General features: G+C 42.9%; 1 protein-coding gene across 2 annotated transcripts; it reads left to right on the forward strand.

Annotated features, from left to right (window-relative positions):
- The first annotated feature begins 19 nt into the window (after window positions 1-19).
- Window positions 20-16,006, forward strand: mms19 (MMS19 homolog, cytosolic iron-sulfur assembly component). 2 transcript variants are annotated; one of them, XM_084566984.1, is made up of 32 exons: window positions 20-186; window positions 694-742; window positions 991-1,091; window positions 1,663-1,748; window positions 1,920-1,994; window positions 2,470-2,539; window positions 3,153-3,281; window positions 3,373-3,434; window positions 5,047-5,133; window positions 5,255-5,329; window positions 5,558-5,635; window positions 6,695-6,833; window positions 7,218-7,372; window positions 7,490-7,568; window positions 8,242-8,367; window positions 8,460-8,541; window positions 8,641-8,738; window positions 8,846-9,004; window positions 9,864-10,019; window positions 10,171-10,267; window positions 10,562-10,664; window positions 10,908-10,985; window positions 11,074-11,200; window positions 11,291-11,397; window positions 12,185-12,241; window positions 12,386-12,572; window positions 12,704-12,786; window positions 12,866-13,030; window positions 13,172-13,231; window positions 14,442-14,542; window positions 15,092-15,168; window positions 15,878-16,006. In XM_084566984.1, the coding sequence occupies exons 1-31, from the start codon at window positions 99-101 to the stop codon at window positions 15,120-15,122; spliced, it is 3,090 nt and encodes a 1,029-aa protein (XP_084423110.1). In that variant the 5' UTR covers window positions 20-98; the 3' UTR covers window positions 15,123-15,168; window positions 15,878-16,006. The 2 variants fall into 2 exon arrangements, with proteins under 2 accessions (XP_084423110.1, XP_084423109.1); XM_084566983.1 differs by lacking the exon at window positions 15,878-16,006 and having other exon boundaries at window positions 15,092-15,231.
- The last annotated feature ends 2,422 nt before the right edge of the window (window positions 16,007-18,428 follow it).

An 18,428-nucleotide genomic window follows, 5' to 3' on the forward strand; every position in this document is an offset into this window, starting at 1 on the left:
TGACAAGACCATTCGGTTATATTTTATGTAAAACGAGTGACTTTTGCCCCTAAACTTTTCGCGCATGCGCGGTCAAAGTGGCTTTGCAAAGAAGCACGATGGCTGAGGACAGTGCTTTGCTGCTGTATGTGGTGGAGGAATTTGTCTCGGGACTGCAGGACAGCAAGGCTAAAGATGCGGCAAAAGGCGAGTAATCCTTCGTCTTGTTTGTCTCCGCGCGTTTACAGGAGAGTCCGCTTGAAATGACCGCCGTTGAGTCTGTTGAGCTGCTCTCTGAGGATGCGCAACTCGGCATGACGGTTAACTAGCTAACTTATTAGCGCCACAACATCCTGTGTGGCGTTAAAACCCCACGATAAAACAACACACAGGCAGTGGAACCGGCCTGCTAATTTTGTCACATTAACAGCACACTCTGAATATATAATGTTTTATTGTGCTGTCACTCGACTGGTGCTCTGAATATAATGCTCGTCTTTTGTGGTGTAACCGCATGCTGCTTGCTAGCTGTGCTGTGTTTGTGTCTGCATGAAAGTATCCTGTCAATGAACGCTGTGACATTACCTCTGAGCCCCCCGCTACTGCTAGTTAATGTGTAGTTAACCACGGGGGATAACTTGGTTATCTCAGCCTGGATGTTTGTAGTTGCATGTCTTTTTAGCTACACTTAACTAAACTTGTGTTTTTGTCCAGGTGTCAAAGATGGACAGTTCACAATACTGCAGTTGGTGGAAGCTCTTGGGTAAGTAGTCAACAAGTTGTCTCTAGCAACAATGACCTAAACACAATTTTTAACCCCAGTCTGATGCTTTTTGACCAGAAGTTAATCATTACACTTAACAATAATGCGATATTTAATCTTTCCTGTAACACAGTCTGTCTAATATCTACACAATATCACAGGCTTTGTTTAAGCTGTAAGAGTATACTGTTATTTTCATGATGAAATAGTTATTTGTGTTTTTTTTTTTATTTCCTTCCCTGTTGTAGACTCAGCTTGACCAGCTCTCAGCCTCACACCCGAGCGAGAGGAGTCCAGCTGCTCTCCGAAGTTTTACAGCAGTGCTATGGAGACCTAACAGAGAGAGAAGGTACGCCTTCACAATCTCCAACTGACTGATGACACTTATCATCTCTCAGTGTTTGTGGTATATTTGTTTAGCGAGTGAGCATGTTGTCTTCAGAGTTGATGTGTTGGGAAAGTGGGAGGATTTGAGTGATTTTGACAAGGGGTGCATTTTGATTGCTAGACGGCTGGGTCAGGGCATCTCCAATTCTGCAGCTCTCAAACTTATAAAGTCTTAAACAAAAGTTAATGCTGGTTCTGATAGAAAGGTGTCAGATCACACAGTGCATCACAGCTTGTTTTTGTGTGAGGCTGTGTAGCCGCAGATTAGTTAGGGTGTCCATTCTGACCCCTGTCGACTGGTTGTGGTGCCAACAGTGGGGAAGTGAGCATCAGAACTGCACATAAATGCCAGGAAATGTTGCCCAGAAGAACACTGTGTCTTAATGAGATCCTCAATGTTATTCACTTCCCAAGCTGGTGCTTTTAATGTTGTTGCAGTTCGGTGTATATAGAAAATAACTTTGATTGTCAGTTGTCTTGCAGCGACACCTGCGAAGAGTGATCTTTAATCAGTTTGTCTTGCTCCTCCACAGTGGAAGTGCTCATCGCCTTCTACGAAAACCGTCTCAAGGACCATTACGTCACCACGCCGCCAGTTTTGCAGGGGCTCAAAGCTCTGGTGAGTCTGACGGAGATAGATTTCCAGTGACAACAGGCTCTCATATGTCTTGCATAAGACTAACTGACTGCTTCGTCAGCAAGTTCGTTTCTGCTTTTAGCACGTCCACAAATCGTTTCGTGAGAGCAGCAACCAGCTTAATGTGTGTGTTGGCGTTTTCTGTTTTTTTAGACAAAATGTACAACGTTGCCTCCTGGCTCAGCTGTGTCCATGCTGAGGTCTTTGTTTCAGGACATCCACGTGCAGGTGAGACTCACATGTGAAGTATGTGATAGTAAAGATGGTTGAAGTTGCAGCAAACAAGGTTTATGTCTGTTGTGTTATTGTGTGGGATGAGCACAGTGTTGGCTTTAAGATGAATCAGACACTGATGTCATCTTGTTTTCACTGTTCAGTCGTGAGGAAACGTGACAAGTCTGCTTTTTGTTTCTGACTTTGATGTTCAAATGCACAACAGCCTTGTGTCATTGACAGACTTAATGTAGCAAACCGTCTGTTGATGCGTTTGCATGGCGTGATTACGCTCCAGCCAACACCCATGCTGTATCTGACCACACTTAATCTAGTGTTGTATCCTGTGTGTTCTAAAAACAAACTTCCTCTTTTATTTGCATATTTTGTTGGCGAAATTGACTCATTTGAAATGTCCCTGTGGTATTGTATGTTTACAGCCCATGTGATATGTTTTTTTTTTTGTTTGTTTGTTTTTTTTACCCCCCAGTCTCTGATGCTTGCGGAAAGAGCGTGCGTCTACAACATGCTCATCAACCTCATGGAGACCAGAGAGGCCGGTAAGAGATGGAGGGCAGGTCTGAATCTGATTCCGCTGGAGGAAACGAAAAGTGTCTGGGTGGATGACTTTGCTGATTGAAACAGTAGAGAGGGAGGAAGAAGTTGGTTGAGTAACCAGGGTGGTCATTTGTCATCTTAGGGCAGTAAAACTCTTATTATGCCTTAAATAAAGTCAAAAAGAATAAAAATATTTAAAAAAATATATACTGTAGCTGTGAAAAGAATGTTTAAAATGCCTGTTTTTGAACAAAGAAACTGCATATTTTGTGCAGTGATGTGCAAAATATGAAGAGTAGGAATAAGAAAATATAATATAGGCAATAGTCCAGAAGAATGCCTTTTATTCTAATGCTTTTTTTTTCTGTGGGAGGCTCGAGGCCTTGTTGATGAGACCAGTTCTGATTTTTGGTATTAAATGAAGAGGTCCTGACATAGTTGTTGCATCACACAACATCCTCCCAACTTCCTCTGATTGTGAGGGAGAGGTGAACATGTTTTTGATTGTGCAATTGTTTCCCATGTGTGACTTTGTCATTATTTCCGAAACAGTGTGTGGTCGGCCTGTATTTCACTCTGCTGTCAAACTAAACAAAATGTTTCACTTTACCACAGAACTGAAGGGTTTGGGGGCAGACTTTGTGTTCGGTTTCGTCCAATCAATGGACGGGGAGAGGGACCCCCGCAACCTCCTGCTAGCCTTCCAGATAGCCAGAAACATCATTCACAGAGGATACGACCTGGGTGAGAACATCTACAGTGTCTTCTTGCTTTGGTTTTGTTTTGAATCTTTTGAAGTGTTTAAGAAACTATTTCACTGTTTATTTCTCGACAGGTAAATTCACAGAGGAGCTGTTCGAAGTGACCTCCTGCTATTTCCCCATCGACTTCACCCCAGTAAGTTTACTCAGCTGGTTTGGACTCACGAAAACAGTGAGTGCAGCAGACAGAAATGTCATCACTGACTTCCTGTGACCTCAAACAAACTCTGTGGAAAACTTTAAAGCAGCGGTTGCCTCTCTGTCTGCTTGTGCACAGCTCACATCTCTACATCACAGAGGATCACATGGCGCTGGCACAGGGCTTCTCATATGATGTGGGGCTACTGAGCGACATATGACTGCAACATTTCTTATGAGATTATAGCAAAGCAAGATATTAGGTCTACAATGGCTGAAAGCAAACACAATCCCCAGTATTCCAGTATTATGTCATGCCTCGTCCGTCTGAATCAAAAAGTGAACGTGCAAAGAATTTACCGTCAGCATGAGTCAACACAATCTGAGCTGGCTACGTTTTCACTGACAATATTTCTTCATACTGATTGTAATCGAGCTAGAAATTCCAACTTGACTATTAACATAGACAAATATTAACACCGTCTGATAATATATATAGGTTTACATGCTCCAAGACACAGATCACAATAGACTTCACTGACATAAATAAATCAAATCTGCTGGAAATGCAACAAGTAGTTTTTTTTTTACTTTATTCACTTATCTAAGTCTCTTATTATCTAAGTTATGTTGCTACTTCCATGTTTCTGCTTCCCTTAGAAACTCGTCACATCCCCTAGTCTTTACCCCACATGGAGCAAACATAGACGGAAAGATTGTGTTTATCCCAACCAGAAAGAAAAGCTTAGATTAAGCGTTTACAAGGTTATTAGGTGCCACTATTTAACTAATGAACTAGTCTCCTCTCTGCAGTGCACTGCAACACTCTGTCACTAATTGTTTGATCTATAAAATATCTCAGTTCCCCACTGCCAAAGCTGACAGACATGATATCTGACATGTAAATGTGTTGTTTTGATTGAAATACATTCAACGTAATGAGACAGAAGGCCATGGTAACCAGAAGATATTCACATCTGAGAAGTTGGAAGCTGTTGATTTTTGCGAAAAACGTTTTAAACAATTATCAAAACCATTGACGGGACTAGATCTTTTATTGAGTTGTTTCAATTATTTAATAAAATGCATATAGTGTCAGGCTGATGGCAGAACTCATCGCTATTTGGGTGTCTCTGTGTTATATCTGTTTCAGTTTGAAGCAGGGTGCATTACAGGTTGATGAATCCCTTGAGGCTTTTGTTTAGCAGATGAACTGTCGGCCTTGGTGTTGGTGAAGGCGAGTTAGTTATTAGGTTACTAACAATAGACTGAAGGAAGAAACTAACCAAAAATACCAACAATCTGAAATTCACATCACTCTGGTCACAAGATGGCCGAAGTTAAGCTGAGTTTGTTTAGTTGGTCACAGATACAGATCGTTTTCTTTCATCAGGGTAACTATAACTAAATGGCTATATCCGATTCTAGTCATTTAGCTGATGTGACTTGTAAAAAGACTCCATAGAGTCCTTGTATGACTGCAGAGACTCTTGTTGGTGATCTGCTCATTGCTTCTATGAACATGTGTTGGGTGCTGTGTGTTTTAATATGTTCTACATCTCTTCCTGCTTTGCCCTTGTCCTGTCATAATCACCCCTCACCAACCCCAGCCTCCCAATGACCCGCACGGCATCACCAAAGAGGACCTCATTCAGATGCTCAGGGCCGTCCTCACCGGCACTCCAAAATTTGCTGAGGTAATAAAATGTCAGTTTACATTCGCTTTTAAGTTTTTGGAGCGAAACATGCTCCCTGAGAAGATTCTGCTGTCGCTGCCTATAAACAAAGAAGTTTCTGCTCTTGCTTACACTCCTACAGTTTCTGTTGCCGCTCATCATTGAGAAGCTGGACTCAGACGTTCAGAGTGCGAAGCTGGACTCGCTGCAGACTCTGGTGAGAGAATTCTCTAAAAATGTTCTGTCTCCGGCCATAACGACAGCTTGCACGGTTGGAAGTCTAAACATTTCACAGGAACTTTCCCAGACTGCCAGCTGTAAGAAATCTACATGGTTATGAACGATCTGCAGCTCATGATTCACTGAATCACTCGTTACAGCTGCAGCGCCGTGGTTCTGGAAGAGTTCATTTCCGAGCTCACCGCACACTTTTATGTTTTTTCAGAGTGCTTGTGCGTCACAGTATGAACAGAAGGACTTGGCAGAATTCCTGGAGGGGCTGTGGGCGTCGCTGCGCAGAGAGGTTGGTTTGAGAGATGTGTACGCAGACAACAATAACACATGTATGTTCTTTGGTGTCTTTGTTCAGAAATATGTGAACAGGTTGTAGTGTTAAGCTTCTACGTTTTTAACGACTCCACCCTGAGAAAAGACAATAACAATGCAAATTCTTTCAAGAAGCTTTACAAAACCTGGACTGAGACCTCCAGAACAAGCACTAAAGCAATGGTGGCAAGAAAAAACTTCCTTGTAACAGGAAGAAACCTCAGCTCATATGGAGGAACTCATCTGCTTGAGGCCAGCCAGGTAGAGAAGGGAAAAGAGGGCAGGAGGAACAAGATAAACATACATTTGAGTAAAGCACTAAACTAACAAATTGTAAAGTCTTAAGTCAAACTGTAATAGTAGAGAGAGAGTGTCGGCCTCCGAACCCAAACTGAGAGCTGGTTCTACAGTAGAGGGACCCGGTAGCTGAAGGCTCTCCCTCCCATTTTACTTTTTGAATCTCATGGAACCACAAGTAAGCCTGAACTTTGAGATTGAAGTGATCTGTGGGGATGATATGGTACTATGAGGTCTTTAAGATGAGTTGGAGTAAGGCCTTTAAAGGAGGAGGATTTCAAATTCTTTTCTGGATTTTATATTGAGCCAGTGGAGAGAAGCTATAACTGGAGTAATATGATCTCTCTTGCTAATTCCCATCAGTGCTCTCGCTGCAGCATTTTGAATCAATTGGAGGCTTTTTAAAGAGCTATTTGGATAGCCAGGCAGTAATGTATCACAGTAATCCAGCCCGGAAGACACAAATGCTTGAGCTAGACATGATGCTTTTAATTTTGAAGGAGCAGCCATCAGCAGTTTGAATGTGTCGTGTATTTATAGTCAGTGTTTGTCCATGTGCAGTTAGTGCTTTCTGAAGTCCATATTATGGTTCCAGTACAATGAAAAATGTAAGTCTGTGTCTTTGTAGACGACTCGGTGAAGACAAGATCCTCCTACAAGCTTCACCTAGCGTCAGCACCAGAGTGAAGAAACCGCTGGTGTAATCAGCCTGAACGTTCCTGTTGTTGTTTCATTGCAGGTGTTTCAGACATCCAGTGAGAAGATCGAGTCTGCAGGCCTCGCCGCGCTTACCGCACTCGCTTCCTGCCTGTCACGCTCGGTCCTCAACTCTGACTCTGAAGACTCTCTGAGCAACTTCCTGGATCTTATTCTCAAAGGTGAAATTAAAGTGTTCATTTTACTGGAAAGGGGGGAAATCTCCAAAGATGCGAATGGTCTTGAAAAATATGCTGATTCTGTCAAAGCTGTCAGCGAGAGAGGGAGTTAAATGTCAGAGAAAGAGAGCGTGGGCCTTCAGTTTAGTTTAGTTTAGCTCTGCTTCTGGAGCTTGGCAGGAAACCCGTTTTTTTTTTCTTTTGCACCACAGTGACTGTACACTTCTTGAATTTTTGCCAGCAGCTTTTTCACACAATGTCTCATGTTGACGGCCACACCTTTACAGATTACATTTTAATAGCAGGATAACACTGTGTGCTTTTCAGCCTGGCTCTGCTAGACTTATTTTTATTTTTTTAAACTTAACAACTGTGATGTTGTTCCAGACTGCAAGCATCACCTGTGTGAGCCGGACCTAAAGCTTGTGTGGCCCAGTGCCAAGCTGCTCCAGGCCGCCTGCAGCGCCTCCATCAGGGCGAGCCACATCGTAATAGATGCCGTCATGTCCTCTCTCATCGAGCAGTATAACAGCAGAACAGAGGTGAAAGAGACATCCAGATGTTTAGTTGGTTTAGGTGCTTTTTTAGGTTAATTCTTTCAGTTTTGAGTTGTTTTGACACCTTTAACTTTATCATCATCATTGTCTGCCTCTGAGCAGTGTTCCCACAGACGGACGTTGCTGGAGGTGGTACAGAGATTCGTCCAGTCAGTAAAAAGCTGCCAGTCCTCAGAGAACGGTAAGTGCTGCGATCGCAATAGCGTCATGTACACCGATCAATGCTGGCAGTGGACAGGGGTCTGCATGGGCACCCTGAGCTGGTAAAATTGCGAAACAGAATTAACATTTTCAGCAATTTTACCAGCAGTAGTTTGTTTGGGTTTAACCACACGGGCCTCAGTGGCCCTGTTGTTGGTTCACCGCTTTTCCTTTCGTCAACCACTTTTAAAAGATACTCACCCAAAGGGCCACAGTTTTGGAGATGCTCTGACCCAGTTGTCCAGCCATCAAATTGTGTCCCTAGTCAAATGTTTTTTCCTGCTCCTAACGCGTCGACAAAATATTCACTAATAGACACACTCATAGGTTCCATCATAACAGTATAATCAGATCAGATCAGATCTGTGTACAATCTCTGATCGCAGCTGCATCTTGAGCCACTATAACACTAATTATTAATAATAATAATAAAAAGATTCCAGTTAAGCTGCTTAATTTGTTTGCTCCACATTTGTTTGAGATTGGTATCTGAAAGTCCCAGTATATGTGTTTATACTATGATGGTTACTCATAAAGGAACTTCAAAAATCTGCTCTTGTTTGAAATGCGGTAACTGTGCTGTTTATGTTCCACTAGGGAGACTAATGATCCCGTTTCCTGTTTTTTTTTTTTGTCCGTGTTTCGTCCTTCAGATGAGAGCGTGTTTTCAGGCTTCCGGTCGGCTCTGTGCAGCTTGGTGTTTTCAGCTCTCTCTGAGAGTAATTCCAGTCTGCAGATCACTGCCACCTCTGTGCTCATCTCACTGGCACAACAAAAAGGTGAGCTGGAGTAAACTCGGTAAACGATGCCAGTCACAGAGTCAGTGTTTGTGTTTCTGATGTTCTGAATGTCCCTTCTTTCTCCGGCTCAGGTCTGCTGTTAGACGCTGACGTTGAGCGAGCTGTAGATCACTTTATCAAAATGTTGCTGACCGAGGAGGATGACAGAGTCAGGTCAGCTCATTGTGGACATGCTTTCACGTGTCCTCCCCTCCTCCTTTCATCTATCATCTGTGACTTTGCGCTTAATGTCTGTCCTGTTTCTGTTTACAGTCTTGCTGTGGTGGAGTGTGCTGGAGCCTTAGCAGAGCTGCACCCAGCAGCTTTCATCAGTCAACTCATCCCAAGAATAAAGGAGGAAATGTTTTCTGGTAAACACGCACTAATTATTCACAGTCAATTCGGTAATTCATGCAAAATTTGTACACATATTAGTGACTTATATTGATGTGCTTACATTTTCCTCTCCTCTGTTCAGAACCCATGGATGAAGATCACAGAGAAGCTTCGGTGCTACGCTCCCATCATGCAGTGCGTCAGCGGTGTTTGTCTGCTCTGGCTTCAGTGTCCACCCAACCCAGTATTGTCCAGGAGAGTACACCTGTCCTCCTGGAAGTCCTTAGTTCTGCACACACAGGTAATCTGTCTGGACACATGCTTTATTTGCTTCTGATTCACTTTCATATTCAAAGCTACCGCACAGACATACATACATAAACTCTGTTGACACATGTGACGTATCGTAATGGTCTACAGTCCCTGTAGTAGTCCCCTGTCTAACAAGGAAAAGCCACGCCAATGCTAAATCCTGTTTGTCCTCTCGTCCATCACCTTACTTTAAGCCTTTCTCAGAATTTCTATTTTATCTGGAGCATCAGAAACCTTCTACATCGTGTTGGATTCCCCAGTTCATACAGCCTTAATCTAGGCTCAGGCTACTACTATGCAGAAATTCACCCCTCTGGACAATCAGAGACCTACTAGGAGGATAATGATAGCTAGCAGAGTGCATTGGTCCTTGAGCTGTAATAGTGATCTAAATAATGTCCTGTAGTGTGTGTTGCACTGGTATTTTAAAATCTTGTAGTGTGTGCAAGTTTGAGATTAGAGAGAAGGATATCTGTGAGATGTCTCCTTTTAAACCTCCTGCAGTCTTAACTCAGCTCTGGTTTATTGCGAAATGCAGACAGGCTTGCTTGCCCATGATAGGTTTAATCAGAATTGTCTGAACTTGTTTGGTTAGGGCTTCAGTGTAAGAGATGATTCATTTAGATGTAAATGTCCTGTACTATATCTTTAAGCGGCGAGATTGGCAAACACACAAGAGCTAAAGCTTGCACTGAGCTGCACAAGAGTAGATTCAAATAGCCTAATTGTCTCCATATACAGAAAGCTGGTAATAAAATTCACAGGAGTCGTCTCACTTGCACAGATTCCAGAAACATAAACCAAAACAGCTGCAGGCAAGTGACTCTGTATTATCTTGTTAACTTTAGGTAGCGCCGGGTTTTCGTTGGACGAGGTGGTGTTGGCGTGCCGCAGCCTTCAGAGGATAGCGGAGCAGGTTCAGGACACAGAGGAGATGGGGCAGTGCTTCCACAGCGTCATCATCCCACGTCTGCTGTCTCTGGCGCTCCAAGCAGCACTGCAGGGTGAGCATCTCATCGGCTAATAACTCTACCACTGTCTTCCTCTACCAAACGCACCCATCTGTTTTACTCAACCCCTTACATACTCAAATGGTCTCGATTTCAAATCTTCCTGGTTTAGTAGTGACCTTCTGCTCTTATTTCTGTTCTGCAGGTGAGGGTTCACCTGTTCATAGTCCTCTGGTGGAGGAGGAGGTGCTGTCTGCTATGGTTCCCGTCATCAGCACTTCCTGTTCGCGGCTTCAGCCCCAGTCAGTACAAACTCTCTCTGCCATATCTTGCCTGGCTCCATGTTTGGAGTGCTTACTTCTCTTCTTTTCTGAGCTGGTTAATTTAAATGTAAAAACAAAAGCGTTCACCTGCTGTATTCGTGCTACTCACACATATATTCACACATGCGGATCTGGGCGTTGTATACTATTTCTGTTCTGTTTCACACCTTATTTTTTTTTATTTTGTGAGCCTCTCTGATTTGTTTGCAACATGTACTCTTAGTTTTTCATGAGGTGTTTGTGGTTTCCTCTCGGGGCGTTTCATGTCATCAGGTTGGCGGAAAAGACGGCGTCGAGGGCTGTGTCTCTCTTCCTGGACGGTGACGTCTCCTTTTTGCCCGACAACTCCTTCCCTTCACACATGCAGCTGCTCAAGGTTTGTCTTTGTTGGTGACAGCATGTTTATGTTTCTGTAGATAAAACTTTATTCAGATGCCCTGCATTCATTATTACATATTGGAAAGCAGCTCACAAGGTCCGAAAGAACACATATTTGAAAACAGCATTATAAGAATTCAACTTTATGCAGAATTATGTGTGTTTTAGAGGTTGATGATGTAAGGTTTTGTACCATTTTTATTATGCCATGTGATTACTGAGGCCTACACTGTTTTCCCAGAAGCAGCAGGGGGATTCATGGCGCCAGTCTCAGATGGTTTGCCTACTAATGGCCTGTGTGTGTTCATTACCTCGGAGTGTGAGTCTCAACTTGTACACCTAATTCTGACTTCACTATAAATCTTCCCTGCTGAAGCTGTGCACTCAAAGCATTGTTTGTCATCCAGGTGGAGGTGCCACGGATAGAGCAGCTGCTGTCAGAGCTGGAGGAGATGAGCTGCACCTGCAGCCACCCGCTATCCTACACCTCTGCTGCAAAGTGCTTTGCCAGCCTGGTCAACAAGAGGCCGCAGGGTCAGTCTGAAGTCTGAAGTCAATTTTTGTCTCTACCCAGAGAGTGTCATTTAAAAAACTGCTGTGATGTTTTTGTTTATTCCATTTCAGGTGATTCTCTCGACGGCCTAATTCAGAAAACAATGAAGAGAGTGTGCAGTGACTTGGACTGTACGTCCTCCTCTGTACGCACGCAGGCCTTCACACTATTGATCTGGGTAAGAACATCTTTACTATCGATTTGAAATCATATTAGTACCGCCGATATAACCAATATAACAGTGCATGCTACTTGTTTTTAGGGCTGCATCGTACAAACTATATTATATTTTTTTCACTCAGTTAATATATATTCTTCTGAGTTGTTGTCTGAAAAACAACAGAAAAGGACACCATGATAGTTCCTGACATAGACTATAAAGATTGAGGTGGAACTGCTCCTCAAAAGTGAAGCCAAAGCAAGTAGAGCTCCCCCTGGTGACTGGCTGCAGTATAGGCCATAAGCTCCACCTCCTCCATGTTAGCGGATGGGACTCAAACTAAAACACTACAATACACGTCAAATAATTTTTTTTAAGAATGGTTTCTGTCATTTTAGGTGGTTAATATAATGTTGATGCGTGATCAAGTGTCAATTTTCTAGATATGTTTTGTTTTAATTAGTTATTTGACGGTACATGATGGTGACTACCAGTTACTATGCCAACCACTCCGTAAAATGGTCCCGTGGGACCGTGAGAGTCGTAAAAAAAAAAAAAATAATAATCCGACATATAATGTATAATCTGACATTTCCTTGTAAATGGTGGAGGTAGAGCAGAGCGTAGTATTAATAGAGTGAGTCTGGTGGAAGTGGGGTGTGGTCATCGATATCACGGCTCCACTCTCTACTGCGCAGACTCTGGCTCCAAAATTGCAAGATGGTGCTGCCTGTATCCACTAAGTTGCATTGATTGGTAGTTGCTTTACATATTAGCAAGCAGCAATAGCTTCTCTTGTCTCCAGGTTGCCAAGGCTCTGCTTCTGCGATACCATCCTCTATTCACAACGTTCACTGACAAGGTAAGAACAGTTACCTAGTAGATCTTTATTTTTGTCTTTTCCTTTTTCCTATTTAACCTTTCCTGCCGTCATGTCCCAATATTAAGATAAAAATCCATTGTAAACTTAGTGTGGTCGTGTTTAATTTTGACATCCGCTGTGCAGCTCTTCTCTCTGCTCGATGACGCCGATCTGGGTCCGATGGCGGCTGACGGCTTCTCTCTGCTGATGAGCGACTCTACTGACGTCCTGAACCGAGGCTGCCACGCTGACGTTCGCATCATGTACCGCCAGCGCTTCTTCAGCGAGAATTCAGCCAAGCTGGTCCAGGGTTTCAACGCTGCACCGCAAGGTAGTCGGCGAAGTCACTGCGGAGTAGACTGGTTGTTAGGAAATAAGAAAACCTGCTTGTGTTTGGAGAGGCGGTGAGATTTAACTGTTTTGTTTTTGACTAATTCAATTTATTGTCCTCTGTTCCTCCAGAGAAGAAACCCAACTACTTGAAGGCGCTCTCAAACATAGTCAATAAGCTTCCCAAGCAGGTTCAAGTCACTGAGCTACCAGCGGTGAGTAGTTCTTTTGACGCATGTTAAGGTTTAGTTAATTCTCAGCAGTATCGTCCTAAAATCATTTGTCCTTGTCCAGCTTCTCACTCTGCTGCTGGAGGCCTTGACGTATCCTGATCAGGGCGTCCAGCTGTCCACTCTGTCGTGCCTGGAGCCTGTCCTCATCAACCCACCACAAGCTCTCATACAGCAGCTGGAGGCTTTGGTCAACAGGCTGCTGGCCCTCATCTGTAGTCCAGTCATGGTTCGTGAGATTACCTTGGCAATACATAAAAAAAAAAAAAAGAGAGAAAGTATTAATAATAATCACTATTTGACTGGTTCAGGAGGAGCTGTTCAGACAGGGCTGGAGGTTTTAACAATACATTTGTTTTTTCTTTTGCAGAACGTACGGATTGCCTCCCTGCGGTGCATCCACACACTTTCTCACTTCCCTGTACATGAGGTAAAAATCAAGTTTTCAAGAGTCTCTTCTTGACTCATTCTTACCCACAGTAAAATGAAGCAGTGAGAAAATCAATTGTTTTCCCAGATAAAAGAGCTTAGATGGTTTGTTGTAGGATTTCAGACTGAACACCCTCTACTCCCTCTAGGTACCTGGAGAGTAAATGTGGACTTTATTATTTAATATGAAGCCATTTTATGTTTTTACACAATGAGAAAGCGTATTTACGTGTGGAGACTGAACACGTCATCCAAGCGCGGTGGAGGTGAACTCATGTACAACATGTGGGGTGAAAAAAGGAATCGCCACTCTTGCAATGAGGATCTCGAAGTCGGAGTTTCTTTATTCAAGCAGCGCACTGAATCTCACACAACACAAGGTCATGGGAGAGAAAAATGAAACGGTATTTATACACAATGCTAGATTATCTTCAGTACACGTCGTACAGCCTGGCAACAAACATGTTATCTATTCTTCAGAAGGAGGGAGTATCTTCCTTGAGATGGCACCAAGACCTTAGGCCTCCTGCACTCTCCTTGAACTAACAGGTTTTCTACAAAACAAGGCACATAATCATGCATCAATATAACCTGTTTACTAAATCTAGTAACTAAACCCTATATTTTCACACACAATAGCTCTGATAGCCTGTATCAATTGAAACACCCCATAATGACGTAATGACTGGCGTATAACGAGACTCGTATTTAGATAAGAATTAAGACTACACCAGGCAATAATAATTATGCACTGTATTGGTATTGTTGACGCAGCTTACAGACACTGAAACTCTCACCTGAACAATAGCGTATTTAGAAATTAGCTTAAATTCAAGTCTTCAGTCAGTAGTTTAGAGCAGCCGTCCAAAATCCTTTTTTTGCCTATGCTGTATTTTTTATGTATAGTTAGTTTAGTGACTAGCATCATAGCATTTTGTTTCCCTGAACATTAAGTTTATAAACACTGCAACTGACCACTATCGCTGAGCAAGTGAGCTCCCCCTTGTGGTGAAGGAAGGTACAGCACAGACAAACAACACCGAGTTGGGTGTAACAACGTAATGATACGTGTTTGTTGTTGCACACCGGTGCATCAGTATGTTTTTCATTCCAATCACGAGTGCCCAAGTTTAGTGTTAAGCTGTATTAACACTCGGCATGTTCCTGTAATATGAATCAGTATTTTTTCTTTTCATCTGTCTGTGATTCAGGTCTTACCATTTCGGGCGCGGGTGCTGCGAGCGTTGGCCCAGCCCCTGGATGACAAGAAGAGGCTGGTGAGGAGAGAGGCGGTCGAGGCAAGGGGAGAGTGGTAAGGAGGAGCTCCACTACTCCAACATTAACGACAGATTTCAGCTTGTAGTTCCTGACTCACACATTCTACAGTACACTCATTTTAGATTTGTTTTCACAAAAGTCAAGACAGCGGTTCTTTTTCAGTACACTGTATGTGTTTGGGAACTGTAGAGAACTAGCACTGCTGAAAGTAAAATCTCTTTGAGTCTTGCTTATTATATGGATTTCAGCTTCAGTTTGAGGTCTCCTTTGTTGTATTGACCAAAGGCAGGATAGTTCTGCCTCCGAATGTTTTTACTATGGAGCCATGCGGTTATAAAACACGCAGAATGTGGTTTCACATCGTCTTTCTGACATAAGAAACCTTAAAAAAACATCTCTTGTATCTCTTAAACCTATATTTTTCAACATTAACAATGTCAGATGATCCCTCACAGAGACCCTGATCTTCAGAATTTCAGTTTACATCTTAAATGAGCTCGGGTTCAGACATCACTGCAACATTACTAGACCTTGTTCATGTATGTTTTTATTTCCATGGTTAAATTTTGATCTGGTCTTACAGGTTCCTCTTAGGAAGTCCTGGCGGGAGGTGATTTTCCCCTCATATCCCACCAAAATCAGAGGAAACTCCAGGACCAGGTATCAAAGCTGTGTAACCCACTCAACAGCTCCTCCCTCCCTCCCCCCCACCACATCCCCTGGACTCTCGCCCTCACCTTTCCTCCTTCGTTTTTCACTTCACACTGAAATGTTTTTGTTGTTATTGTCTGCATATAGATGGAACGCACAAAAAAGAGTGTATAGACAGACTGGCACACACACAGTATATATCTATATATAAATCTGTCTGGAGCATAGTCTAAGTTAAAAGGTGAATGGCTGATTTGTTCATATGTAACAGACCTTATGTGCTGTCGTCCTTCTCTCTACATAATGGAGCAAATGTCACATGAACTACAGTGACACCCCAAAAATATCACTGAATCCATATATTATACATGTAATTAGTTGATCTTCTTTCAGTTAACCAAAAAAATAATTAAACTAACAAAGAAGCTTTTTATTTCTTACTACACATGTTGAAATATATTAAGTCCAGAAATTCATATTGGCTTTTTTGACATATTGTAAGTCAGTTAGTAGTTACACAATAATGTGTCAGCTCCTATATAAAGAGAGAAGCTAGGCGGATATTTGGGCTGCAGGAAAAAGGAACTATCTCCACTTCCCTGCATATACCGACGTAAAGCCATATGAGAGCAGGGCTGAACCCAGCAGGCACTGACAGCCTTTTATCTTCCCATGAACGATGAATGTGTAACTGGTTTGATTATCACTCTGGTTTTAGGATTTGGGAGAACACAGACGTGCCAACTGTCCTGTGGTTTGCTCACAGGGTGACTCGCATCCGTGTCCACTGACACGAGTGAAATTTTAAGACACATTTTACGTGAATAAAAATGTCTATGTTTAGGTTAATGTACTTTGAATTAGGATTGTAAGTAATGTGACCAGTGTGTCCAACATCTGCCTTGATGCTGTATCAGAGTTCATGTTGAGTCATTTTAACAAGGTTGACTGATTTTTGGACCTCACCACAACTTATGCCAAGGAAACAAGACGATATTTAATATGTCTAACTTAAAGTGTCATTAAAACTTTTCTTTGTAATTTACACAAAAACCTTCTCATGTCGTTTCTTTTAAAAACATTTTTAATATTACCACCTGAAAATGGAAACACTTTGAACAAGAATTATCAAAACTTGTTTTATTTTAAAAAGACGATAAATCAAAGAGGAGCACAGCTCCCGCTGGTTACAGATGAGATCACAGCTGGATGTTTCTAATGGCAACTACGGATCCAACCTCCATCACGATGTTACTGATACAAACAGGTTCCTGTGAAAAATCTGAAAGGGACTTTAAAAATCATATTTCACAGTGCCTGATTCACTTATTTAATGGCTCAATTTCAACCAAGAAAGGCACAAAACAAATGTTTAACAGTGTCCAAGAAAGAAATGTTGACAAAAGAAATGTTTGTAACCCATTGGCTATACTGACAAGGGATAAAGGTCAGAAAAGTGAATCAAGCTCTTGGTTTTATGCTCTTCTTTGGCACCAGAATCAGACCAGAGTCTGATCTCATCAGCACATGAGTTGTAAAAACACAAAATGTAACCACACACTGATCAGCCACATTAAAACCACCTGCTTTATTTTGTGTAGCTCCGACTTGTACCACAAAATCAGCTCTGACCCATGAGTGCACACACACAGAGGACCTGGTATTGTCCTGTAGCAGGATGTTGGCAGATGTCGTGGGGAGTTTAAAGGCCGGGCGGCACCTTGGGTTCTTCGCCGTGTTCCTTGAGCCGTTCCTGAGCAGTTGTTGCCGTGTGGTGGGACACACTGCTGAGCTGGGGGAGGACACTGGAGTCGGAGGGGCTGTGCTTGATCTGCAACCATATGTAGGTACGTGTCAAAGGAACATCCACATGGATGTCGGGACCCGAGGTTTCCCAGCCGAACATCGCATTGTAATGTAATGTAATGATCAGTGCTATTCCCTTCACCTGTAAAGTGGTTTTGATGTCGTGGCTGATCAGTGCAAATGAAATTTTAAAAAAGTCACAGGATACTTCACAAACAAATCATAAATTAATATTTAAAAAGTCATGATTTGCTTCCCACACATGTTGAGCACTCGGATCTGTCCTCAGCCCGGGACGCAAACGGACTAAATCTTAAGAGGCGAGGTCTGGACTCATCCCCCTGATTAAACACCCAGTCAGGGATCAGTACAGTCTCAGTGGTTAATGGTGCTATGCTTTGCACTTCTATCATCAGTGAATCATGAGCACATTTAGCTGGCGTGACACCTTCACCAAGATGACTGACAGTCTTCCTTTTAAATGGGAAATCTGCTTGCCTGCTTTAAGCACAGATCAAGAAGAGAACGTATTTACTTGATGGGGATTAAGCTCAATTTGATTAAGTTGTTTCTTGTGGAAGGGGTCCAAGCCAAATAGAAAATAAAATACATGACTGTATGAACACCAGGTTTTGTTCCTTCAACAACAACAACCGTTGCAATAAACATCCATGTGTAATTTTCTAGTAACAAACATAATTACTTTGAGAAGGAGAGCTTCGTCACATGGCGCCCCAACAATCGCCTGGAGCTCAGTATCTCCTAAACCGATGGTGGACTACCAGAGGAGCAGGTGGTTCTGTTCATCCTGGAGTCCAAAGGTAGTTGGACTGGACTTGGATGGTTTGTGCCAAATTTCAAGAAATTCCCTCCAGGCCTTCTTGAGAAATCGCATTTACGAGCACTGGACGGAAAACCAGACAACGCCTCTGGCTACAGATCTCGCAAGAGCAGAAACAGAAAACGCTGCATGAAGAAACAAGCAGAGTTTCAGGGCAGCTATCCATCACACTGCAGTGTCAGTTTACAATGCGATGATGCAGTGTGACGTTTGAAAATGCAACGCGTAGCACCTTTAATGCGCTGCGCCCACGAGTTCAGCCTCATACTTCCAATTCTTTCTCCCTCGCAAGGAACTGGTTCTTTTGCCGCCGCAAGATTTTCCATCAAACAAATGCACGGCAGGTCTTTGCCCTGTCTTCTCTGAAGTCTGGGAGCTGACCAGCAGCACGTGCAAATCAAACCAGTCACAGGTTAGGCCTCCTGTACAAGGCTGAGAAGGTGAAGGTGCCAACTAAAACAAAGAGCTCTGGATTTCTTTAACTACAAGCCTTCTATATCCTCAAATGATTGCAGCAGCAGACCCAAACAGGCGGAGCAGGAGGGTCTCGCTCGCTGCACAGATGAGCCACACGTCAGCCATGCTGCTCTGTGGTATTAATGCAAGTTTGAAGTTTTGGATA

The sequence above is a fragment of the Chelon labrosus genome (genome assembly GCF_963514085.1).
Source record: "Chelon labrosus genome assembly, chromosome: 19".
Taxonomy (NCBI): domain Eukaryota; kingdom Metazoa; phylum Chordata; class Actinopteri; order Mugiliformes; family Mugilidae; genus Chelon; species Chelon labrosus.